Source organism: Doryrhamphus excisus, chromosome 6 (genome assembly GCF_030265055.1).
Source record: "Doryrhamphus excisus isolate RoL2022-K1 chromosome 6, RoL_Dexc_1.0, whole genome shotgun sequence".
In the NCBI taxonomy this organism is placed as follows: Eukaryota; Metazoa; Chordata; class Actinopteri; order Syngnathiformes; family Syngnathidae; genus Doryrhamphus; species Doryrhamphus excisus.
In genome coordinates, this window is record NC_080471.1 from 20542703 (window position 1) to 20569143 (window position 26441).

Here is a 26441-nt window from a genome sequence, read left to right on the forward strand (position 1 = left end):
CTGGTTTAATTTTTTTAACTTAGCTAGCCCGCGACCCTCGTGAGGAAAAAGCGGTAGAAAATGAATGAATGAATGAACTTAGCTAGCAACAGCAGGGTAAATAAAAGCGTTGAGAGAAATACCCGCGAGTCCCGGTAGTTGTAAACGTGTGTAGCCGTTCAATAGGAGTCCACAACTCAATACAAAAAGCCTAAAATGAGTATAATAGTTCCATTTTAACCTTGTGGAAAAAACAACACATCTGCGTCTTGACTCAAAAGCAACTCTCCTTTCCACTTCCTGTTTCCGTCTGATTTGCCGCTTCCGACCAATGAATCGAAAACCTGACTTGGGCTGACGGGTTAATGAGTCGGTTAGGTGGGACTTAATGCGCATGTGCGAGTTTCTTAGTCACTGTTGTATCATACGTCTTCAGCGCCATTTTGTTTCAATTAGTACTAACCGGTTTACAGTCCAAATGATATCTTAATGGATTACCTTTAACACGTAAAGCTGAAAAAATACTTTTGATTAAATTTGACCATTATGTTGACTTTGTGGAATAATACTGTGGAGTTCTGCAGTGAGTCAAACCTCCAAAAACTTCAGAAATCCCGGGTAAGTCACAAACACTTTGTACATGTTGACTGTGAGGTGCATTCACTTATCAGCTATTGTTGTCAGAAAATAGTAAATAAAGCTGTACATTGACTACCCTAAATCATATCTGCTTGCTAAATGTGAGGGTGTATTCTAATTTTGTTAGTTTCACACGGAATAAAACTTAACTTGGTTTTCATTGTGTGACGTCACACCGAGTGAGCCCCACATAATTGACAGACTGACAAAACAAAAAGCATTGTTACGTGACTCTGTCAAACATTTGGAAATAGAAAAATACTTTATTATACAAATGAATTTTCCCTCAAAGTGTATTTGGTATTAAAATACCGGTGTAGAAATATTTTTAAAGCACTTCTTTTATGAAAAAATGGAAGCAACATACATATGCATGTAGTGTGAATCATGTTAGCATGCGGTGTCGCGATGCTACAATGTCATACTTCCAGCTGACGACAACAAAACAAACACAAATCGACACATAAAATGTCGGCATGCTTTTGTACAATCAAAAAAAATGACTCGTTTCATGATGTACATGCAGTGGTATGAAAAAGTGTTTGCACCCTTTCCTGATTTCTTAGTTTTGTTTTGTTTTTTTGCATGTTTGTCACACTTAAATATTTCAGATCATCAGATAAAAATGCAATTTTAAGTGTTTTATTATTAAGGGGGAAAATAATTCAAAAGCTACATGGCTCTGTGTGAGTAAATAAATACAGCATTTCAGAAAAAGAACATCAAACCAACAGTAAAATATGGTGGTGGTAGTGTGATGGTCTGAGGATGTTGTGCTGTTTCAGGACCTGGATGACTTGCTGTGATTAATGGAAACATGAATTCTGCTGTCTACTAAAAAAATGTCCGACAGTCTGTTCGTGAATTCAGCAGGACAATGATCCAAAAATATATATACCATACCAAAAACTAGTCCAAATCTGGACTAAATCTGAATCCTCTTGACTTGAAAAAGGCGGTTCGTGTTGGAAAACCCTTTTTTCTCCCTTAATAATAAAACGTTCAGTAGTGTTGTCATTCTTTTAATCGTTACATTTGTTTCCTGATTTGAAACATGTAAGTGTAACAAATACGTATATGCAAGAAATCAGGAATGGAGCAAACACTTTTTCACATCCCTCTCGACAAAAAGTGTTCAGTACTAAACATTTTAAATAAAGATGGCACATTCTTGTTTTCCACCCTCCAGGGGTCCCTGTGCCAACGGTTCTCTGGGTCCTGCCCAGAAACTGAAGTCATCTTTCTCCTGTGTAAACTATAAAAAGTCTGTTTTTGTCTTTCAGCTGCATCAATGATGAACATAAGCAAACGGAAAAGCAGACATGACAAACCCTAAACCACCAGGTCCGCTGTAGATGTCCGAAACCTGAAGAAAGTCACTGGTAAGAAAGACAAGCATGAACGATGCATTGATTACGAACTTACTCCTGAATATCACACTTGATTATTAAGGCAGCCAAAAATATGAACAGCTTTAAAAGTGATATGTGGACAACTGAATAGAAAAATACTGTATATAATGTATGTTTAAAAAGACCCGTGATTGAGTAGGGATGTAAGAGTGATGTAACCGTGTGTAGCTTCCACTTTCCAATGGCCATTTTCCCTGGTGTGGAGTTTGATTGTTTCACTGCAGATGCTCATTATTTGTTGAGTCGACTGCGACTTGAGCGTTACAGAAAATAAAAGAAACAAAATGGTGCTTGAAAGGCAGCCGGTGCGCTTCAGAAGAAAATGATTTGTTTCCAAATCCACTGGTGTTTCCGCTGGCTAGTCCCCGGAGTCTTTACTGTCAGAGTGTGGAGTGTACTTGAGTCGAAAAGTCCCTGCGAAACACAGTAGCAGACATTTGTCATGAATCAAAGGTTATCAAAGAGACTTAAATAGACCCGATAGACCAGTGATTTCCAACAATTGTGCCGCGGCACATAGTGTGCCGTGAGAGATGACCAGGTCTGCTGTAGGAAATGACCCAAAAAGTGTGTCCTCACTTTTGAAACCGATTGTGAAAAAATTAGGTTTCACTGTAAGTTCATATATTATGTGCGGAGTTCCCCAGGGGTCAATACTCAGACCAAAACTTTTCAACTTCTACATCAATGATATCTCCAAAGTCACAAAAGACTTAAAACTGGTACTATTTGCGGATGATACCACTGCTTTTTGTTCTGGGGGGAGTACAGACAAAATCATTAGAAAGGTCAGAGAAAAAATGATCACACTAAAAAGATGATAATTGATGATAATACGTTGTCCTTGAACCTAAATAAAACTAAAATCATGCTGTTTGGTAACAGCAGAAAGGACACGCACCATCTCTGGTTCTACCATATCTTACTTATTGTGTGGAAATATGGGGTAATAACTATAAAAGCAATCTTCACTCACTAAATGTGCTGCAAAAAAGGTCAGTAAGGATAATTCATAATGCCGCCTACACAGAATATACTAACTCCTTATTTTTAAATCACAAATACTTCAACTTGCTGATATAGTTCATCTTCAAACAGCTAAAATAATGCATAAGGCTAAAAATAACCAATTAGCTAAAAATGTCATCCAATACTTCTCTATATTGACGGTTACTATGGTACCCATTATGACATTGGATGGTCATATCACCTCCTACTTCGGTATGTGACAAAATAAACATAATAATAAAATAAAAAAATATATATGTAAATTTTATACAAATAAAAAAATGTAAAAAAAAAATATATTAGGAAAGCAGGAAGTGAACAAATGTAACAGTTACTGATTGTAAAAGTACCAGATGGAGGGGTAAGATGTAATAAGCTTTGCTTCTTCCTACTCCTTTTGGACATGTGGAACTGTGAACTGATTATGTGATGCATTCAATTGTAATCTGATGCATGTTCAAATGAAATAAAACCATTCCCATTACATTCACACATGGACAAGCTTGTCACCTGACAGTCAGGAGGTCTATGTTCGGGTCGTTGACTTACCTTGCTGTGAAGAATCCATGGGCGGCTGTTTGCAGTCGTCCGCTCTGTGCCCGTTTGCGCCACAGTTGTAACAAGAAAGGTTCCCTGTTAGCCGCTTCTGGCTCCCATGTCCCACAATGCCATGGGGCTGGTAGAAGCCAAAGCTTTTATGCTGGTCATGTGACACAGGGCTCTGGCAATAGAGGGGAGGCGGTGCGATCGTCGGGTAGGATAAGGGCGACGCGCGAGTGCCAGTGGTGCCGGACGAGGCCATCAACGGACTGAAATGGAGCAGAGGACCCAGAGTGAAGATGGAATTGGCTGTGAAGGGCTGCAGGTATCCGGCCGTGGGACCATACCCGGACAAAGTGCCATAGGCCCCGCAGTTCCCTCGACACCCACACGAGCTGCAAACACAGTGGGCGTGGCTTGGGCTGTGTTCTAACGACGTGCCGGAGGAGGTGGAGAGGCTGGGGCTAGATTGAGCAGGGTAGTATATGTGGCCGGGCACTGCGGCAATCGGGACAGTGCTTGCAGTTGCCATGGAAACAAACACACTTCCACCACTGGAGCTAGCAGATTGGGGCATGGACTTTGCGGGGGGGCAGGAAGAGGTATATGTCGAAAAAGAAGGTGTGGAAGATGCAATAGGTGGGTAGGAGTAGTACATGGATGGAGATGAGGATGAAGAGGAGGATAGGTGAAAGTGGAGGGGGGGTTGGGAAACATGATGGAGGCTGTTGGAGGTGGAGGTCAAAGCACAGCTGGTCTCCACCATCATACCCACGCCGGCTCCTGTCAGACCAACGCACCCTGCAGAGTCATGGTGGGTGGAGGAGCCGTCCACTTTGAGCCTGGGGAACAGATTCTCCAGCCTCATGCCCATGCCCACACTGAAGCCCACGCTGGTACCAGTCAGACCCGAGCCCAACACTTTAGTCCTGTCCTCCATGCACAGAGAGGGCGGCCTGGGCTTTCGTGGGGACGATAGGATACGTGCTGGGTTTGAGAAGAGTGGGCTTTGAGGGTAGCTGCCTTGAGGGTGGTAGTGAGGGAGCGTGAACGGGAGGTGGGATGAGCTGGATGGAGGAACGGGGGGAGTTGTATCGGTTTGGACGGGAAGGACCTGGGCCGTGGGGCGACTGGAGCCTGTGGGGCAGTGTGAGTTTAGGATAAAAATGCACGAACGGTCTTTTTCATGACCTCCTCCGACTGCTTCTTGGGCCGAACCACCTGAAGCACAAAGAAGGGGTTTTACGAATTAGAGGACTGCACAAGTTTACATAAAAAAATACTTTGTGTGTAAAAATGTTACCTGCTGTGACATATCAGATACATACATAGACATTTGCAATGACCTTTGATTGACACACATCATATCCAGCATGTTGGGTCGTTAAGAGGAGGGCTCTGAAATAGGAAAAGGCATTTGGCTCCAGTCTGCTGAATGCTGGAGCCTATCCCAGCTGTCTTCGGGTGAGAGGCAGGATACACCCTGGACTGGTCACCAGCCAATCACAGGGCACAGTCGCTAATTAACCTAGCATGTTTTTGGAATGTGGGAGGAAACCGGAGTACCCGGAGAAAACCCACGCATGCACGGGGAGAACATGCAAACTCCACACAGAGATGGCCGAGGGTGGGATTGAACTCGGTCTCCTAGCTGTGAGGCCTGGCTCTAACTACTCGACCGCCGTGCTGAATCTAATAATTCTGGTTTAAAATGTTAATATTACTATTATTTAATATTACGGGAGAAATGATGCTAGGAGTCCACTGGGCTGGTGCCAGTTGGTACCAGTTTGGGCCAAAGATTGATGGCGCTGACCCAGTGGACTCCTAGCATCATTGGCGCAACTTGGCTCGCGCCATTACATTCCAGTGGATTCCAATAGGCGTATTGTTTGCGCCATTACATTCCAGTGGATTCCAGTAGGCGGATTGTTTGCGCCATTACATTCCAGTGGATTCCAACATGCGGATTGTTTGTGACATTTGGTTCCACTTGGTGGACACCAATTGCTTGATGCAAGTGGCGCGATGATAATTTTAAACATTTTGAAATTTTCTTGCCGCCAAACTCAATTTTTGCGGGCCACCACGAGCCAGATGGGAGGCAGTTTGAGCCACTGCACGCCACTAGGCACCTTATTGGAGACATTCGGCACCACAGCAAATTTAATTGGCGTGAACTGGCACCAACTGGCATTATTTTAGTGTTGAGCAGAATAATAATCCCTGGTGCCATAATTTTGTTGTAGATTAGCTTCTCATAGCTTGACGTTATGGTCTTCTTTAGACCACAATCTAGTTGAGCCTGAATCATCCATCTATCTATTCCCAGCAGACTTCGGTCCAGAGGTGGGGTACACCCTGGACTGGTCACCAGCCAATTGCAGGGACAAACTACATATTCACACACATACATATTCATATGTACATATTCATTAGAGTCTCCAATTATGCCTGCATATTTTTGGAATGCGGGAGGAAGCCGGATTATCCAGCGAAAACCCACACATGCACAAGGAGAACACGGAGATACAAACCCTCATCTGTTTAATCAATCAGACTAAATGGATAGGCCCCAAATTCCACCACTGCTCCAATGTCACGGATGGTGTATGCCTTCATTCTGAGTCTTATACTGTATTTCAAAGGCTTTTTCCTTCATTTGTCTCTGTAACAGTTCCAATGAATAAACTTACGCCTGTGAATATCTCTGCTTCTGTCCACAGTGGAGTCACAGCAGAGAGGTGTTTGGGGGGAACAAGAGGAGCTGGAATAGCCTGAGGATGAGTTGCTATCTGTGTGGACGGGGTGATGGTGCAGCACGGTGTCCACTTCCACCCGCAGCTCTACCGAGTACAGCAACATATTTGTAACCACTTTTTGGTTAAGATGGCCTGATACATACAGTAAGTCCACTCTGGAACTGCCTAAGGTAGGTTTTGATCTGCTCAGGAGCATCAGGAGCAGGGAGGGTATAATACCATGTCTTGACATTTTTGTTGATGTTCATTTTTTTTTAGTATCCAATGACTTTTGATAAAGTAGCTTTGTTACCGGCAGTCGAGGTGTGCATTGAGGTTCCCATGTGACTAGAAGGTGTCACTCTGGCGATGCCACTGCAGGTCCGTTTCTCCATCTTCATCTCCCTGCTGAGTACAGAAAATGTTGAATTTCAAAGCTTTGAATTATTGAAAGTAAGCAGCTAAAGCTGAAATTGTTAAATAGTTTTCTATAATCCTGCTCACTAAACTGTGAAAACAACCACCCTTGTGGAGGAAAAGTCAGACAAAATGGCTTCTTATTGGAGGGCAGCGGGGACTGCTGGGGTGCTGGGCACTAGTCGGGTGCACTCAAGGGCTAGGGGGAGTTCGGGGCCAGGTGGGTTGGCTGGCGGGGTTGGTGGTGTGCTTCGGCAATGTCCTGGGGTTTTGTTGGGGTGTCCGATGTTCCCACTCTTCTTTGTTGTTTTGTCTTATGTAAGATTCTGTGATTATATGTGTGGGAAAAAAATCACTTATTGAATTGGTAACTGCTCTGGCGTGGAGAAGGGGTAGGATTTAATAAGCTTTGCTTCTTCCTGCTCCTTTTCAGACATGTGTAGTAATGAGGTGTTGTGTGTGTGTGTGTATATGTATGTATATATGTGTATATGTATGTATATATGTATGTATATATATGTGTATATGTATACATGTATGTGTGTATGTATATGTGTATATGTATGTATATATGTGTGTGTATGTGTGTGTATATATACGTGTGTATATGTATATATATGTGTGTATGTATGTATATCATATATACATATATGTACGTATATATACATATATGTATATATATAAGTGTATTGTAAGTGTATATGTGAGAAACGATAATGTAACATAGTATGCATGTCGCGGGGGGTGCTGGAGCCTATCCCAGCTGTCTTCGGGCAAGAGGCGGAATGAATGAAAGTATGCATGTCTGAAATAAATTAAGAAGAAATAAACTCTGAGTGCCCAAATATCACCATTAGAGGGAGACATAGTGCATCTTTGCAGCTCTTATGATATACATCTGACAAACTTCTGTATGGAAAATAACTGCAGGAAACTTCCATTTAATTTGTCTTGTTGAGGCATGCATACTCACATACACACTATACATAAGTTACCTGCCAAATGGAAACATGGCGATAATGGAAAACAAGATCTAAAGTTGATAAGTTCAGGGATCTGTGTGCGCCTGCAAGTGTACGCATGGATGTGCTTGTCTGGGTGAAAAAAATATGCACAGAGCGTGTGTACTTTGTTGTACGTGCATTTCTTTCCCTTGATTATCTCTTCCATGTAAATCTTATCTATCCTGCCCACTCAGTGTGGGTAAACCACTGATGCATTTATACTGTGGGGTCAGTTTCCTGAAAGGTCGACAGTCAAGCTCACAGCAGTCAATCCATTGGTTAATTGTTAATAGGGCAAAGCAGGGTACTCTGATTTCACACAAACTTTGGTACCAGTTTGCGCCAAAGATTGATGCCGCTGACCCAGTGGACTCCTAGCATCATTGGTGCAACTTGGCTCGTGCCATTACATTCCAGTGGATTCCAATAGGCGGATTGTTTGTGATATTTGGTTCCACTTAGTGGACACCAATTGCTTGATGCAAGTGGCGCGACGATGATTTTAAACATTTTGAAATTTTCTTCCCGCCAAACTCAATTTTTGCTGCCGTTACGGGCCACCACGAGCCAGTTGGGAGGCAGTTTGAGCTACTGCACGCCACTAGGCACCTTATTGGAGACACTAGGCACCACAGCAAATTTCATTGGCGTGAACTGGCACCAACTGGCCCCGGCGCAATGGACTCTTAGCATTATTGTAGTGTTGAGCAGAATAATAATCCCTGGTGCCATAATTTTGTTGTAGATTAGCTTCTCATAGCTGATGTCATGGTCTCATCTAGTTGAGCCTGAATCAACTAGTTGCTGCACAAGAGATTTAAGCTATCTCAACGGGTTGAGCCTCAAAGATGACATTACCAGTGTACCAGTAACATGATGCGCATAACACTTCAAACAAGCTTGTTCAGTATGTCTTAGTTAATGTCCAAACAGTCAGAATAGGTAAGAACAAGTTGACGAATTTAAAGTTGGACCTAAAACCGAAAGTTTCAAGAGAAACTGACCGCATTAGTTAGCAACTCACTCTGCAGACTTCTGCAACTCCAGTTGTGTCTTGAGTTTCTTCTTTGCTCCCTGGGTTAAGTCGTACTTGTTCAGGTCCTCCTCTGTGAGTGCTAAAAACTGCATAGGTTGAGAAGACGTGAGTAGTTTAAAATTGAATTGAATTGCGTCTGAGTTTCCACCCACCTCTTCCATTGTCAGCTGTTTGAATACTGGATAATATTTATGGAGGCGAAGCTTGCGCAGCCAGTCTAAAATGCCATTCTGCTCTGGAGTATTAACCTGGGACTGGGATGGAGACTGTGCATGGGACTGGGAACGTGATTGGGAATGGGTATATGAGAGGGACTGGGAATGAGATGGGTGCTGAGGTTGTGTACTGGCATGACTGCTGGTTTGCAGCTGAAGATGTAACGAGGACTGCTGGGAATCGGAATATGTGTGCTCTGGAAGTGAATGACAGGGTTTGCTTTGAGGGTGCGGTTGGGAGGAAGCGTCGCCTCTGCCAGCAAGGAAGGGCTGTGTTTGCAGGGCTGGCATAGGGGGAGCAAGGGAGCACAGCTGGGGGGAATGCTGTGGAGGAGGACGGGACAAAGGGAGAGAAGAACGGGCCATGACAGAATTGTGGGTGCTGACGACCGGCTGTACGCTGGCCACTCTGTACACCGCCCTGAAATAATACGAAACATGTCATCCTATTGCACACAGCGGTGATGATAGATGGAAAAATCGTACCTGTTGGCTCCTCTGTACTGCATGACACAACCGTCTGGGTGACAGATTGAAAGAGACATGTCAAATATCATTGTTCGTGTTTATGGAAAATTCATTAATAGATGACTGCAACATACATATTTGACTGTTGTAAATATTGTGAAGAACAAAAGACAGGGCAATTACACTACAGTGACCAAATGTCCTGTTTTTACATACTTTTTTTTGTAAAGAAAGTAATGAAAATGTCTTGTTTTTCATTCATTCATTCATTTTCTACCGCTTTTATCTTGCGGGGGGTGCTGGAGACATCATGTCCATCGACCTCTCTTGATTGAATCACATGACGTGCGGGTCGCGGAGTCCGTCACGAGCCCTGCATTACCGATAATCTTGTATTGTCAGTCTATGTCTTAAAAGGCTTAGTTACTCTTATTATGTCTATTACATTAGCTAATACGAATAGAAATATAACTATAGGGGTGTTATTTCAGGTTTAGAGAGCTCTAATTATGTTCAAAAACATATTTGGAACATTGTAAACAGGATTTAATTAAAATATTCTATGTTTAAACATGGAGTCCTGCTAATCAAGGTCAGGTTGGGAACCATTCATTCATTCATTCATTCATTCATTCATTCTCTACCGCTTATCCTCACGAGGGTTGCGGGGGTGCTGGAGCCTATCCCAGCTGTCTTCGGGCGAGAGGCGGGGTACACCCTGGACTGGTCGCCAGCCAATCACAGGGCACATATAGACAAACAACCATTCACACTCACATTCATACCTATGGACAATTTGGAGTCGCCAATTAACCTAGCATGTTTTCTGGGAATGTGGGAGGAAACCGGACCCGGCGTACCCGGCGAAAACCCACGCATGCACGGGGAGACCATGCAAACTCCACACAGAGATGGCCAAGGGTGGAATTGCCTAATATAATAATATATCATATAAAAATGTTGCACAAATTCCACACAATGAATATTAAATTTGGCTCTATCTTCCGACGAGAGGCGGGGTACACCCTGGACTGGTCGCCAGCCAATCACAGGGCACATATAGACAAACAACCATTCACACTCACATTCATACCTATGGACAATTTGGAGTCGCTAATTAACCTAGCATGTTTTTGGAACATGGGAGGAAACCGGAGTCATTGTTTTTCATTGGGCCATTAAATTAAGCGCCTATAGGGCACAAAACCAAAGAAAAAGCCAAACATACTTAGATATTTAGATTAGAGTTCATGCTCTAACGCTTGCAGAGTTGAAGTCTCATAAAATTGGGGACGTCATGCGGTTCAAATTCCCAAGTTCTTGCGGCTTTAGAGGGCACAGGATTCCGCTGTCGCCGTGTTTATAGAATGATTTTCGAATGCTCTTCCTTTGGGATTTGTGGATACTTTTAAATGTATTGAAATTCTAAGAAATCTTTGAGTAATCTTTTGACATTCATGGCCGTGTCCTGGTTTTCCATTTAATTTCACCTGAAATCGCACTACACTGATTACTGATTCAGGTTCCTTGTGGTCTCAGTCACACACACATATACACACACTGTACTGGAGGTTAAAAATACAAAATGAAGTCACATTCGTAGAATCAAGCGCCTGCACACACACACACACACACACATAAACGCACTCTAGGCTTCCCAACACAAACATACCACAATGAATTCCCACACCAGACTAAAATAGACACTGCCCTCCGCCTCAACACCTTCAAAACACAAACTGCAAATGCTCCCTGCAGTAACACGACCACCACCTTCACTGTTAACAACTAAGAATGACACTCATGACCTCATATTTTTCTTGAAACACTCTCCTCTCTCGCTAAACGCGGTCAGGAAGTCTTGCATCTGGACTCCCTTTCCTCGACATCTAAGATCAGGTACCACCTGTTTTATAACCGTTCTGCAATCCTCCAAGCGTTTATGGTTTGTACAGAACTGTGATAGTGATGGGAAATGTCAACAATGTCACCATCTGTACAAGAGTATGTTATGAAAAAAAACAAATTAAAACTCACTATGGCTGGATGTGAAGGGGCAGTTTGGGACAACAGGAGCCATGGAAGGGGAGGAAGGCATGTTGGGGAGCGGGGAAGGGAGGGCGGACAGACAGTTGGGTGAGAGAGGCCTGGTGGAGGTGAAGAAGAGCTGGACACTGTGGTGCTGGAGGACATGGCAGGGCAACGCTGTCAGACATCTGGGTGCGGGTGGAGAGAGGCAGACAGCGGACGGACAGACACAGAGATGGACCAAACAGACAAGCGGAATTAAATCACTTTGGAGATGCTATAATACGAGTGTAAACTTTGTGTCGTAGCGACAGTTCACATGACACGGTTTCTTGCTGAAAACGGATAAAAGCAGTGTATTTATGGCCAGATGTTTACACCGCATTTCATAATTGAATGAGTGAACATCTGAAAACATGTCTCAGAATGGAACTTTGTAAAACCGCATCGTCATTGTTTGCCGTGTGAAGGATGAAAACAGAAAACACGTGCTTGCAAGTTAAGGATTCAATGTACAGTTGCGGTCAGAGGTTTGCACGCAGTCATCATGGGCATGAATGTTATTAATTTTGGGCTCTTAATCGTTTATTTGAACCATCACTTCAATATGGAATTATTATACTATTTATATCTTCAATGACTTTTAAAAACAAGAAGTGGGTGCACAAGTTTGCACTTATTTTGGATTTCCTCTAATCCACACAGACTCAAAATTACACAGTAATTATAAATTATACAGAATAAATAAATTTAATGTTTTATCGAGTAGCTCTGATATAAACTGTAATTACATCATGTAAATTGGAAGTCATTATTGATGTGCAGTCTGCAAAATATGCACACAATTTCTGCTCCACACATAATATTGACAAATTACAGGAACTTTTGGGAAAGTACTCTATCTAGTACTATAAAAGAACATCATACCAACGGTAAAATATGGTGATGGTAGTGTGATGGTCTGGGGCAATTTTGCTGTTTCAAGACCTGGAAAACTTCCCTGTGATAAATTGAACCATGAATTCTGAGGTCTACCACAAAAAAAATGTTTGTGACCCCAAACCGAAACAAACTTGGGTTTTTGTAGAAACACGTCCCAAACACACCAGTAAGAAATCCAGAATTTGGAGTGGCCTAGTCCCTAGTAGCCCTCGTCCTGACTTGAATCCTATTGAGATCCTGCGGCATGACCTTAAAAAGGCGGGGAAACCCTCCAATATGGCTGAATTACAACAATTTTGCAAATATTAGTGGGCCAGAATTCCTCCACAGCGCAGTGACAGACGTATTGCAAACAACGCTTGATTGCAGTTGTTGCTGCTAAGGGTGGCCAAACCAGCTATTTAGATTTGGGGGCTCACTTTTGCACATGTAGCCAGCTCGTGGTTGTCGAGCTAAAAAGGTACAGTCATCACAACTTACTGGTTTAAAGTGTCACTTAACAATCTTACTGTCTTTTTCGTTATTATAATATTATGGTTTGTCTTCGAAACTAGTTGTGTGTCGAAGTTGCGCAACAGAAACACGTCACGTGAATAGGTAGCTCACCCGTTGACATTGAGTAGTTCACCAAATAATATTTGCTTAACCTCTTAGTATTTGTGTAAGTGTTCTATTCAAACCTGACACCTGTATTTAGTGACAAATTAGCACACTGAGTGGAGATGTGCTTAGTAAAAAAAAAAAAGAGCAACTTAAATGTTGGAAGTGCTGTCGGCAACTTTGCGATTAAATTAATACTATATTCTCGTTTCATGTTAACAAAACAAACTCAACAGTACAGATACATTATAATTTTGGTCATATTTCAGAAAGAAAGAAAAATGAGAAGTGTTCGTACTGGGTGGCTGAGAGTCATGTATTGACATGACAGTCAAAAAGCTATTTTTTTTTTGCCATTGTGGAAAAAAAGCTGAAAGAAACAAACATTTTTTTTACATACTAGTATTTTGTCAAAATTATGTGTTGAAACACAAGGTAAATTTTCCATGTTTATTTAACTGCGCATTAACATGCATTGTGTTCTGCATCTTTGTGGTGTATTAGAGCAATCTATCGGTGCTGTGTTGTATGTGTCTGTTATTATATTTACAACTGCTACCTGTGAAGGTATACTCACATGAGTATACAACACCTCCACCTCTCAGTATGTGTAGCCGCTAAATATACTGTCCAGTCACAACAGTCCTGATTGACTAAGGGAAAACCCGCCCATTGTGTTCTGCGTTCTGATTGGCTTTATACCATTGTCAATCAATCTGCTTCAAGCAACACTGCCGTGTTTCCTGTTGTTTTCTCAAAATGATACAACACCAGGGGTGTGACACAATGTCGACCAGATGTTCTGCGCGAAAGCAGAGCAATCCAGCCATCACACAAAAAGTAGGACTTCTGGACATTCTGAAGGAAGGCAGAAGTGATGCAACTGTAGGACGCCATTATGGAATATGTAAATGAGCGAGGTCATTTTTTCACCACCTCCAATTTTGAATACATTTTTTTTACTAAAACTGACTAAAACTAGACCAAAATGTTTCTAGGTTTTTTTTTTAATCACATATGCAAATGAATGGCTGCCAAAAAAACACTGCTTCTATAGGACAGAAAGACTTTGGGGTAATGACACTAACCTGGCATCCGATTCAACAGAGTGAGGCAAGAACTTGTCCATTCGTTCATTGGGAAAAGCCTGTGACAACTGAGAGGTGACGAAATTGGAAATAAAATTACCAAACTGTGATATGGTAAGCACATTATTGTCCTGTATAATAACAATACTTCATCACCCACCGTATCGATGAAATCTACTTCCAAACTAACATTAACATCTTCAAACTAAGCCACAGGTTGATTATTTTGGAAAATCAGAGTGATGGTTCTCACCTGTGAAAGAAGCTCCGTCACCTCTTGTTGACTTCGGACAACGGATGACACAAAGCCATCAGACCAGCTGGCCTGAAGAAATAGCGGATTGTGAGTTAGAGAGAGAGAGGTGAATTTGTGAACTAGAATATGGAATTTTTTTCATAGTCCGAGTTTAGCTTGTGCTGCGGTTTCCACCCACCTCAAACATATAATCACTTGTGTCTTCAAACTTGTGTGTCACCCCTCGCAATGCAACTCTTTCAATTACCACTGAAAATTCAGAACAACAGCAAAAGTTAATGAAGTCTGAGTAAGCACGGAAGTTTTCTGAAATAAAGGTCCATTATAACTAGAATTATATAATAATTATATGTTGCCGATTCCCAGGCAACACATCCAGTTCCATCGGGAGGACACCAAAGTGTTCCTAGGGCACCTCAACTGGGTTCCTCCTGGATGACTGAGCTCCTCACCCTATTTCTTTAGGGTAAGTCCAGCCACCCTATGGAGAAAACTCATTTCAGCCGCTTGTATCTGTGATCTCTGTCTTTTGGTCATGACCCAAAGCTCATGGGTGGGAACATAGATCAACCGGTAAATTGAGGGCTCTGCCACCACGCCTTGATATCTAAAATATCACACACTCCCACTTCCATCTGCGCTTTTGTCTGATGCATGCTTCAGGTGAAAAGGAAATAATCCAGGCATTAATTCCATGTCAATGTGCAGGGGGTGAAAGTGATTTGAAATGGCAGGATTGTATTTAAGAAAGGTGTGTGTGTGTAAAATAACCTCCACATACGAAGGGAGACACATTAGACTCCAAAACTCAATGTGAAACCATATCAGGCATGCACGGACAAGCAGCTGGGGAGGAGAGGACATGAACGAAGGAGAAGCCAAAAAAACGGGAGGGGAAATAAGGACAACAGTAGCCAGCTCATTGCTCTGTCTACGTCTGCATCTGGTTACATACGTACACAACAACAACAACAACAACGTGGAATGGGCCCTAAATGCTGCCTGCCATTTGGAGGAATCCAGGCAGCCACATATGCATGCCCATATGTAGCTGTGTGTGTGTGTGTGTGTGTGTGTGAATGCAGTTAGTGTTGACACAAAGTGCCATGCCAAAGCAATCAAAAGAGGAGCTATTGTAATTCCAGTAATTCCATACAAACATCTGCTTTGTTGGACCAAATGTTTGGATTAATCGCAGCTCATTTTACCTGGCATAAGGTAAAAAAATAAAACACACACAAGCAGGGCTGAGCTTTTTTAGATAACATGCCTCTTATTTTCTATAATCATATTTTATGTCTTTCTATCTTCTCCAAATGATGTCGTTGGGTGTTTGTGTCCGTGTTGTGTGTGTTTTACAGTGACGACAGCTATGCGCTGTGACCATGAGGTAATGTGAGATAGGAGAGTATTATTTTTCAGGCGGGGGGGCAAGGAGCCAGACAGATTGGCCTAGAAAGTCAAGCTCTTTAATGTGAATCCACCATGAGCCACTGGCTTATCAGTGGCTGATTGATTTTTGAATGGTTGATGAAGGAAAACAATCTAAATCACTTTAAACTCTATAAATGATCTCATAATGCACACATTGCCGTATGGAAAAAGCTGCACCCTGTTATTAGACTGACTTGAAATTTCAAGAATAACCACAAAATTTGGTACACACCTTTAGGTCTACACTACACATTTATATTATTCATTAATCTAACTAGAAAATGATGTTTGTTTATTTGTCGGTAAAAATTTTATTCTACACAAAGCCCAAGAGACAAAAATAGACACTTCATGACACCGTAGTCTCAACTTAGAACTATGTGAATCCCTGAGTGACATATAAGACTACGAGGCCTTGAGGCTGCATTCTTTAAGCATAGTCCCCGTAGTGTTCAGAGAACTGGCATGCTGGATCTTGCCCATACATTTCACATTCATAAGCGTAGAGGTTCAAGGATCATTTATAATTAGTTCAAGCACAGGATGACAATCAATCGTATCGAAAAAATTGGCTATGACATTTTATGACAAGACTCACCTGTTCCTCTCTTCCCCTGGTAGTCCTGAATGCTTTTGGTTGGTGCCGCAGCATCGTGGCCTGGCCCAACGGGTGGTGGAGCAGCAACAGCAGCAGCAGCAGGAGGAGGAAGATGAGGAAGTGGGAGATCCAGGGGAGGAGGGCTGAGTTCCTGGCTGACCGCTTCATCTCCTCTCCCGGTTGTCAACTCTGATCCAAGCACTGAGCCTGTACCAGCCAATCTGGTTTGGCTCTGGAAAACACGAGGGAGGAAAACATTGAAAAAGATGGAACTCTGGACCATGGGAGACCTGAATACAAGTTAGTTCAAGTTAGGGAAAAGGAATTCTGACATGACATGCTGATCCCAGTGAGTGACAAAGGACTGACTGATTAATTAAACCGCATGCATATTGTGCATACAATGAATAATAATAATAATACATTTTATTTCAAAGCGCAGAGACGATTAATGGAGCGCAGACCTGGTGACGTTATTAATGTGGGATTGGAAAGATAGTGTGCTGTCAAGGATGACACCCACACTCTTGACTTGAGGGAAAGGGGGAGACTAAGGAGCTGTCGATGGAGAGAGAGAGAGAGAGAGAGAGAGAAGGAGTCAACTTTAGAAAAGGTGGATTTGGTGCCAATGAGTAAGAATTCAGTTTTATTGCTGTTAAGTTTCAGAAAGTTAGAAGTGAACCATGATTTCATTTCAGAGAGACAGGAGGTGAGGAAGGGGGGGGGGGGGGGTGGGGGGGTGGGAGTGTGGAGTTAGGTTTGGAAGAAAGGTAGAGCTGGGTGTCATCCGCGAAGCAGTGAAAGTGTATGTTAAATTTGCGGAAGATGTGGCCGAGGGGGGGCGGCACGGTGGTATAGTGGTTAGCACGCAGACCTCACAGCTAGGAGACCGGAGTTCAATTCCACCCTCGGCCATCTCTGTGTGGAGTATGCATGTTCTCCCCGTGCATTCGTGGGTTTTCTCCGGGTACTCCGGTTTCCTCCCACATTCCAAAAATATGCTAGGTTAATTGGTGACTCCAATTAGGATAGGCTCCAGCACCCCCGCGACCCTTATGAGGAAAAGCGGTAGAAAATGAATGAATGAATGGCCGAGTGGGAGAAGGTAGGTTGTGAAAAGAAGGGGCCCCAGGACAGAGCCCTGGGGCACACCTGTGGTGACTGGGGAGGGGTCAGAGGAGAAAGAACTGCCAATGCTTCATTAAGAACATTCACACTAAAAACAACATGTTATCTATGACAAAGTTATAGCAGCAGATTTATTTTTTTACAAGAACCATCAATTCGGAAAAATGAAAACCCACACCAGAAATTTGATGCCTGGGCTTTCCAGTTTTTCCCATTACTGTAAGATTTTGTTATGGAACGATTTGCAAACCACACAAACTACCACCATGTGCTGTGATGTGATGCATCATGCTGTTGGTACAGTCATATCTACCAATACAATGGCCTCTCTCTCTCTCGCTCTCTCATACCAGATACAAAGGAAGACACGTGTTCTATATTATGGACCAGTACAGTACAGTCCTCAATAGCTTAGTAACTGTTATAGTTACAGTTTACATACGCTCATCATAGGCTTGAATGTCTTATTCATCTTCAAATATATTGTTAAGAATTTAATGGTTTGTTTTCCATGATGGAATTCATTAATTCATTCATTTTCTACCGCTTTTCCTCACAAGGGTCGCGGGGGTGCTGGAGCCTATCCCATCTGTCTTTGGGCGTGAGGCGGAGTACACCCTGGACTGGTCGCCAGCCAATCACAGGGCACATATAGACAAACAACCATTCACACTCACATTCATACCTATGGACATTTTGGAGTCGCCAATTAACCTAGCATGTTTTTGGAATGTGGGAGGAAACCGGAGTACCCGGAGAAAACCCACTCAAGCACGGGGAGAACATGCAAACTCCACACAGAGATAGCCGAGGGTGGAATTGAACCCTGGTCTCCTAGCTGTGAGGTCTGCGCGCTAACCACTAGACCGCCGTGCCGTCCAGAATGGAATTCTAAAACTTTTATCTTCAATGACACAAATGAATTTGTGTTTATCACCATTTCAACCGTTTAAGATGAGGCGGTTTAGTGTTTATAGTGAGAGTGGTCCGCCCGAGTAAATACATCCCCGCATGAACGTCTTTGTTAAATGATCAATGAATCTTACTGAGACGAGCGTAAGACAAGTATCACTCCTGGGTCCAACTCTGTAATGTAGCTAACGTCCAGTCTGCTTCAACAGACAAAAACATTGTAAGTCATCATAAGGGTTTACTCCCAACAGAAAGACGGCATTTATAACTTCCTGGGGATTCACTTGAGACACACGCTTTCTCCCTCGCTCTCACTCACACACACACACACACACACACACTCGCAACACACACCAAACCACAGAGGGTTGATTTCAGCAAGGAGAAATGTGCTGAGCTGCAGTAAGCAGGAGCCAAGGGCAACAAAACACTAAATACAAATGCTCCACTCTGAGCAGGGTACTTTCCCTCCACTGCTCACGCATGTTTAAACATTGTGCCTGCCTGTTTCCCCAATGAAACGTTCATTCCCAATGACCAATTAGGTTTGAGAAAGCGAGAGAGATGTGAAAACAAATGTGGGAAAAAAATTCCAAGTTTTCTTTTTACCATCCATTTGATTTAAATCTATGGAGTGCAATATTAGTGGTAGATGTTACTGCATTTGTGATTAATAACTGGTGGATGAAAAAACTACAGCTTTTATAATCACTGTTTTTATAGGCCAATATACACAACCCATACACATCTGTGTATTTTTTCAACTGGATTAAGATAAACTCAGTAATACAAAGTCACCTCACAATCAAATGATATAGTTAATCTTCAAACAGCTAAAATAATGCATAAGGCTAAAAACAACCAATTACCTAAAAATGTCATCCAGTACTTCTCTACAAGAGTATAAAAAAAGAAATTTCTGGGGATCACAAAAGATGAAAATATGAGCTGGAAACCTCACATTACAAATATACAACATAAGGTGGCCAGAAATATTTCAATATTGAACAAAGCAAAATTTGTTCTCAATCAGAAATCACTCCACACTCTTTATTGCTCTCTGGTTCTACCATATCTTACTTATTGTGTGGAAATATGGGCTAATAACTATAAAAGCAATCTTCACTCGCTAAATGTACTGCAAAAAAGGTCAGTAAGGATAATTCATAATGCTGCCTACAGAGAACATACTAACTCCTTATTTCTAAAATCACAAATACTTCAACTTGCTGATATAGTTCATCTTCAAACATCTAAAATAATGCATAAGGCTAAAAATAACCAATTAGCTAAAAATGTCATCCAATACTTCTCTACAAGAGAGGAGAAATATGATCTCAGGGAAGAACTACATTTGAAACACTTATATGCTAGGACTACGTTAAAAAGCCATAGCATTTCAGTATGTGGAATCAAACTATGGAATGGATTGAGTAAGACCCTCAAACAATGCACAACGATGAGCCAATTCAAGAAACAATACAAGCAGTTGATGTTTGCTAAATACAAGGATGATGTGCTATATATATCACTATATACCCATTATGTCATTGTATGGTCATATCACCTCCTACTTCGGTACGAGGTACATTATTTAAAAAAAAAAAAAAAACTTCAACTATTATTATTATGGAAAGCAGGAAGTGAACAAATTTAACAGTTACTGATTGTAAAAGTACCAGATGGAGGGGTAGGGTTTAATAAGCTTTGCTTCTTCCTACTCCTTTTGGACATGTAGAACTGTGAACTGATTATGTGATGCATTCAATTGTAATCTGATGCATGTTCAAATGAAATAAAACCATTACCATTACCAAACAAATGTGGAAAACAAAACGTGCTTAACGTTAGTGTCACACTGTAATCCCTGCATGTTGCGCTAAAAGAATGCTGCATTTGCAAGTTATAACAACTCACAGACACACTGCATGCAAATTCTCAACAGAATTTGAAATGCTTACAATAATAGCATCTGGAACCATTCTGCATTGAATGTGAATCTCATATTGCTGTACTATATTCACCCTTATACAACTCTCCACATCACATACAGAGACACACAAGAGTTGGGTGCAGATGGGCTGAGTCACTTTGCGGCATTTATTATTTCCTTCAGTCGTGTTTTTAAACCAATCACACATGGCTATTGTATTTTTTTTTCTAGTAACTGCCAGACTACAACCAAACAGCACATTGTATCCACTGCAGTATACAGTAGGTAAAAATGAGGTCTACTGTACTTGTATTGCATGGTAAATATGCACTCAAGTGTCAACTATGTTCACATTTTTAATTTTAATTTCCAATTTCCAACTCTTCCTCTCTATACATGGCAAAGACTCAATGAATCCCACACAATAACTAAGGTCTGCTATTATACAATTTAAACAGTAATTACATAAGCATCAATGGAGCTAACTATGTGCAAATGTCCTACCTTGTGCCAGCAGGTGCAGGGTGTATGGCACAGTGGGGCTGCAGACGCCGGCACGCAGGCGGCACTTGCATCAGGAAGAGAGCAGTCAGAGGGAGACAAAGAGGCCACACCAGGTACAGACACGCTTTGCTGGGCATAGTGGTGCTGCGGCTGAGCGTAAGAGATAGCAACTTGATCGCCATATTTGCCTGCTCCTTCACCCTCTACGCCTGCGCCTCCATTGCTCACCTGGAACACCCAAAACATTCATAAATTAATTGGATGCAATCTATAAAGATACATTTAACTAAACCGGTAGTGTAAAGCTCTTTACTGCTAAGGCCTCTAAAGGGATTATTACTACAAACGTGAAATATATGAAAACGGAAATTCATTCGTTATTTTACATTTTATGCCGCCTTTATTTAACTTTATACCAGACCAACAGCAGTGTTACGTAACAAACCGGGCATCACCTCTTTGAGTCACACAATATGTCAGTCACAACTAGAGTTAAATGAGGACTGCAGTTACCGCTGAAGCCATACAAACAGTAGAACGCCATCACAGTAGGTTTTGGTGGAACATTACCTGACAAGTACCTGACAAGCCAAGTGTATTTCTTTTCCACTGAGGTGCTATTTTATCACGGTTAAACATACAAATAGGGCTGCAGGGGAAAAATGTGAATAGTGGGCTTAGAACTTTTTCACAAATAAATACAATGCATATTGAACAGTTTTCCATAAATTATGTACAACATTTTGCACAAAAAGTCAAGTTCTGCAATTTGTTGTCGTTCGGTGACCACCATGATTTTAAATATCGATCAAATGCAACAACTAAAATTAAATCAACGAAAGAAAAAAACACTACCAGCAGCAGTCAATTATGATCACTGATGAGAAGCTAATAGTGAAAAGACATTATGGAACCTTCAGTGCTGCTTATTATACGATTTAGGTGACTTCATATACCATATTTTCTGGACTACAAGTCGCACAGGGACAAAAATGCACAATTAGGTAGAAAAAAACATTTTTCAACAACAGTTGCACTGGAGTGTAAGTCACATTTTTTGCGGGGTAATTTATTTTACAAACTACTTAACCAAAACCGACATTACATAATCTTGGAAGGCAAGTTCTAACAATAAAATAATAGAGAACAGGCTGAATAGGTGTAAGATATGCTAACACAATGGTTATTCAGCTACACAAAAAATATAAACATGAACGGAAAAGATGTCCAGTGTTTATGTAACATAAACACATTTATAAGTCGCTCTGGAGTATAAGTCGCAGGAACAGCCAACCTATGAAAAAAAGTATGACTTATAGTCCGGAAAATACGGTACTGTATTTGAGCTCATATGTGTAATTCTCACCCTATGTAAAATTTAAAATGTGTGTTGTGTAATCATTCCATCGTGGAAATTGAACCATTGACTTAAATCATTAAGGGCCCCACATTAAAAAGACATTCTAGCCCATAGTGAGTATATGTACACTACACGTCTGACTGGAATTGTACATGTACAATAAAAAGGACAGTAGTCTATATAATATAGACTCAAATGTTTTATCTTTATGGGGTTTTTTGCCCCCACAACCCGATCCAGCTTTCTGTACAGACAAATTTATTTACCTTCCCTCACAGTCAAAAAGGGAATTTTCACAACATGACCACCGCTCATAAAAACTGTCTGTCAAAGCTCCAGTTTTCCATAATATATATGACCGAGGTCTGTTGTGCTAACAGGTGGACTGTCATTGACTTTGACAAACCTGCAATTTGACATTTAATATAGCATGTGAGTAATGTGTGCTCATCTGTAATAAATGTCCTCAGGCAAGTTTGAGAACATCTAAGTACTTTGGGTTTTTTTTGGGGGCAGTTTTCAAACAATGTTTGACTGCAATATTAGATGTGTTTAGATTAGTTTTGTTACAGCACATCTCAATGCAATGCTGTACAATCTATGCCACTGCAAACAAGATAAGATACTGTAGATACTTAAAAAAAAATTTTTTATAGGGCCCTAAAAATGCAGTTTTGAAATGGAATTTTATTATTAAGGGAGAAAGAAAATCCTAAACTACATGGCTCTGTGTGGGGAAAAAAAATGATTGCCCTGTGAACCTGACAACAATAACTGCAATCAAGTGTTAGCAATAACTTGCAATGAGTCTCTTACAGGCCTGTGGAGGACTTTTTAAATAATTGTTATAATTTAGCCACACTGGAGGGTGCCACAGCATCTCAATAGGATTCAGGTCAGGACTTTGACTGGGCCACTCCAAAGGTTAATTTCAGGTTGAGTTCACAAACAGATGGCCGGACATTCTACTTCTGGATTTTTTTGTTAGACAGCAGAATATATGGTTCCAGGTCTTGAGTCGTTGCTACGGTCTTCAGGTAGTTTTGGTTGGCCGGCCACTCCCAGGAAGGTTCATTACTCTTCTATGGTTTTGCCATTTTTGGATAATGACTCTCACTATGGTTTGCTGGAGTCCCAAAGCTTTAGAAATGGCTTGTCCAGGTGTATAGATCTCAATTACTTTCTTTCTGGGGGTGGAGGGCAACAGCGGGGTTAATCATGTTTTCACACACGGCCCTGTAGTCCCTTAGTAATAAAATATTTCATTTTAAAAAATGCATGTTCAGTGGTGTTTTCATGGACTATTTGCATTTGTTTCACGATCTGAAACATTTAAGTGTGACAAACAGGAATCAAGAAGGGATCAAACACTTTTTCCACACCGTGCTATAATCAGATTCTCAATAATATTTCAATTTTGGGGGGACGTGAAAATATGTATGTCCTCTGTGTGAGCATGTCAGAAAGTAATGGAAGAACCACAGCAGTAGTTAAACATGGATCTTTTAAACAAAGAGGTCGTGTTGCTAATTACACTTTGGTGAAGTCGTTAGAAACACTGTCTCCCTGCAGCACATCTCCTGGAACCAATCCCGCATATTTTTATGCAGTAGTATCCTCTTTTATTGATGATGATGATGATGATATGTAATACAATTGTATGAGACCGGAAGATGTCATGTTGTATTGTTGTGTGACTTTTGCCGTCCAATCGAAGCATGACTATGCAAATGCTGAACTAAGAGCATTATTTGTTCCACTGATAAAATAATAATATGAACACCAACAAGCAGAAATGGATTTTGGACACCCATGCAGTAGATCAGGGTGGCCTGATCCTGGCCAAACAAGCGGCCCGCGGGCCAAATGTGGCCCGCAGGACACTAGTTTGAGGCCCCCGCCTAGATATGAAAGTTTAACGTTAGTGCGGCCCGCGCAAGTTTGATATGGATGCTGTATGGTATCATGTACCCAGAAAAAATTATTATGTTTGATTAATGTTCATGTTAAAGGTTAAATAACTGTTAATAGTTATCCTCCCTATCCGTGTGGAAGTGGTAAGTTTTTGGCTATTTAAGTTTAAAGGAAATAACTTGAAGGCTACCGTTTAGGTCGCTAGCTCTCTAGTTTGCGAGTTAGCATGTGTCTCAAGACCCTGCAGTTGCGCAATATGTTGTAAATAAAAAGAGTATAAATGTGACTATAGTCGTGTTTTGTCATGTCTACAGGGCTCTAATAATGCTTTGTTCATTTTAATCTGAAAAAAATAATTTGTCTACCCACCAACTATATGTGGTTTCTTATGTTTTTATTATTTGCCGTTTTATTATTATTATTATATTTATTTATTACTGATTGATTTTGTTTATTCTTGATTTGTTTATTTATTTTTCATCTTATTTTTTGCAGAAAAATAAATATTTGGATATTTGAGAACAGTGGAATGTTTTATCAGAGCTTTTGTTGTAGAAAATCGGAACCAAAGCACTGAAAAAGTTTGTATATTTTTCTGTTTTTAATAAATGCGTTTTTTGTTTTTTTTTGGAAAACCTGATGCGGCCCAGCCTTGCCCAGACCCTAGCTCCAGTGGCCCCCAGGTAAATTGAGTTTGAGACCCCTACTGTAGATAGTCATTAGTTGTATCCAAGGAAAAACTCCTAAGAAGTGTGAAGAATACAGTATTATTGTGTATTGTGACTTCACAGTAACTTTGTGGCTCTCACCTGCAGGATGTCATGGATCTGACTGAGCTGCTGCCTCAGCACTTGTTTCTGGTGGAAGCTGAAAGCCGGGTGGTTCGATGCCATGGTGAAAAGCAACAGAAACTGCTCCTCGGTCCTTCCGTCATTCAGGGTGAGGCCGTAGTTATTGATCACTGTATCGATATGTGTCAACATTTGGTACAGGACCCCCGCCGCTTCCCTGTTGTCAGATCCGAGCAGGGCCAGGGAAACTAATAGCTTACTGCGCACCACCTCGTCTGTGATGTTGGTGAGTCCGGACAGGTCAGTGGGGTTGTTGGCTTTGATTTCCGCATCCCGTAGGGAATGGTAATCCTTCCGGGCAAGGTCTTCCAGACAAGAACCGAGGAAGCGAAGCTCGATGGGGACACAGAGGTCCAGCAGGCCACACAGGAACTCCACTCTCTGGGCAGAAGTTAGGGAGGAGAACCAGCGGTACACCCCCTCCCTCTGGACATGGGTCCGACTCTCCACCATAGTCACACGTGCACTGACGTATCCGTAGCTGCGGTTTTTTTATATTAAAAACAATGGATGTAAGTTTTGGAATTGATAGTAAACTTCAAAACTTGCACCAAACACTGACCGACGTCACCGGTCGTCCTCACGTCACACTCCGAATGTTGGTCTCCACAAGTGGGTTCAGTTGTAGGGTTTGTGCTCCCTCCGCGGGTCACACCGCAGCTCCACTCGCAGCCGGACAACAACACCTCTCAACACGGCCGTCTTCCACTCAAGGAGTCACCCAGTCAGTCCCACTACGTGTGACGTGACGCCTTCAAAACGCTTCTCCTTCGTCCTCATGTTTTTCTTTACAACCCTCCCCAAAAAAAGAACTCAACTTCCAACCTAGCTAGTACGACTGCGCCGAAGTTAAAACTTTATAGCTTGCCGCAACTGCTGCCATATGAAAAACAGTACTGACGCGACACGTTAAAGAGTCAAAATACTGACCAAAATGCCCCAAAAGTTCGCAGCCATTTAGTGTTTATGTTGTCCTTCTCCTCATCCTGTCTTGACTACAGTGATATGGAGGGAAAAAAACCCACAGCTGGGTATATATAACATTATCCTACTCGCGATGCATGAAACGCCTACTTCTAAAAAAAATATTACATTGATTGGTTAGCTGTCCCGTCTGTAACCACTAGCTCTTTTTTGATTGGTCCGCTGATCAGAGGAAAATATCAGTTTTCTCGTGCGATGTTAGCATCTTTTCAGTTACATATAAATATATTTCTACCATTACAATTAGACACTATTAGTATTTGTGTCGGTATGTTATTTTTTAAACTACAGTGTGAAATACAATGTTACTGCCTTTAAGCAGTCATATTCCCAGTTTGACATTTATTGTTTTACACAATAACATTATTTGACGTCAAAGTGAATGCGTCTTAAAAATTTGTAAAGTATTATGTCACGTTAATTTAATCTGTAATTATTACATTAGACCAG

General features: G+C 41.6%; 1 protein-coding gene across 2 annotated transcripts; it reads right to left on the minus strand.

Annotated features, from left to right (window-relative positions):
- Positions 1-453: 453 nt before the first annotated feature.
- Positions 454-26402, minus strand: zcchc14 (zinc finger, CCHC domain containing 14). 2 transcript variants are annotated; one of them, XM_058075259.1, is made up of 15 exons: positions 25570-26399; positions 24966-25488; positions 20883-21110; positions 16406-16637; positions 14552-14622; positions 14371-14442; positions 14118-14185; positions 11497-11675; positions 9478-9511; positions 8929-9412; positions 8765-8862; positions 6633-6727; positions 6275-6424; positions 3588-4799; positions 455-2444 (listed from the first exon to the last, which is right to left on the minus strand). In XM_058075259.1, exons 2-15 carry the CDS (start codon positions 25458-25460, stop codon positions 2389-2391), a joined length of 3474 nt encoding a protein of 1157 aa, XP_057931242.1. In that variant the 5' UTR covers positions 25461-25488; positions 25570-26399; the 3' UTR covers positions 455-2388. The 2 variants fall into 2 exon arrangements, with proteins under 2 accessions (XP_057931241.1, XP_057931242.1); XM_058075258.1 differs by having other exon boundaries at positions 454-2444; positions 8765-9412; positions 25570-26402.
- Between the last annotated feature and the right edge of the window lie 39 nt (positions 26403-26441).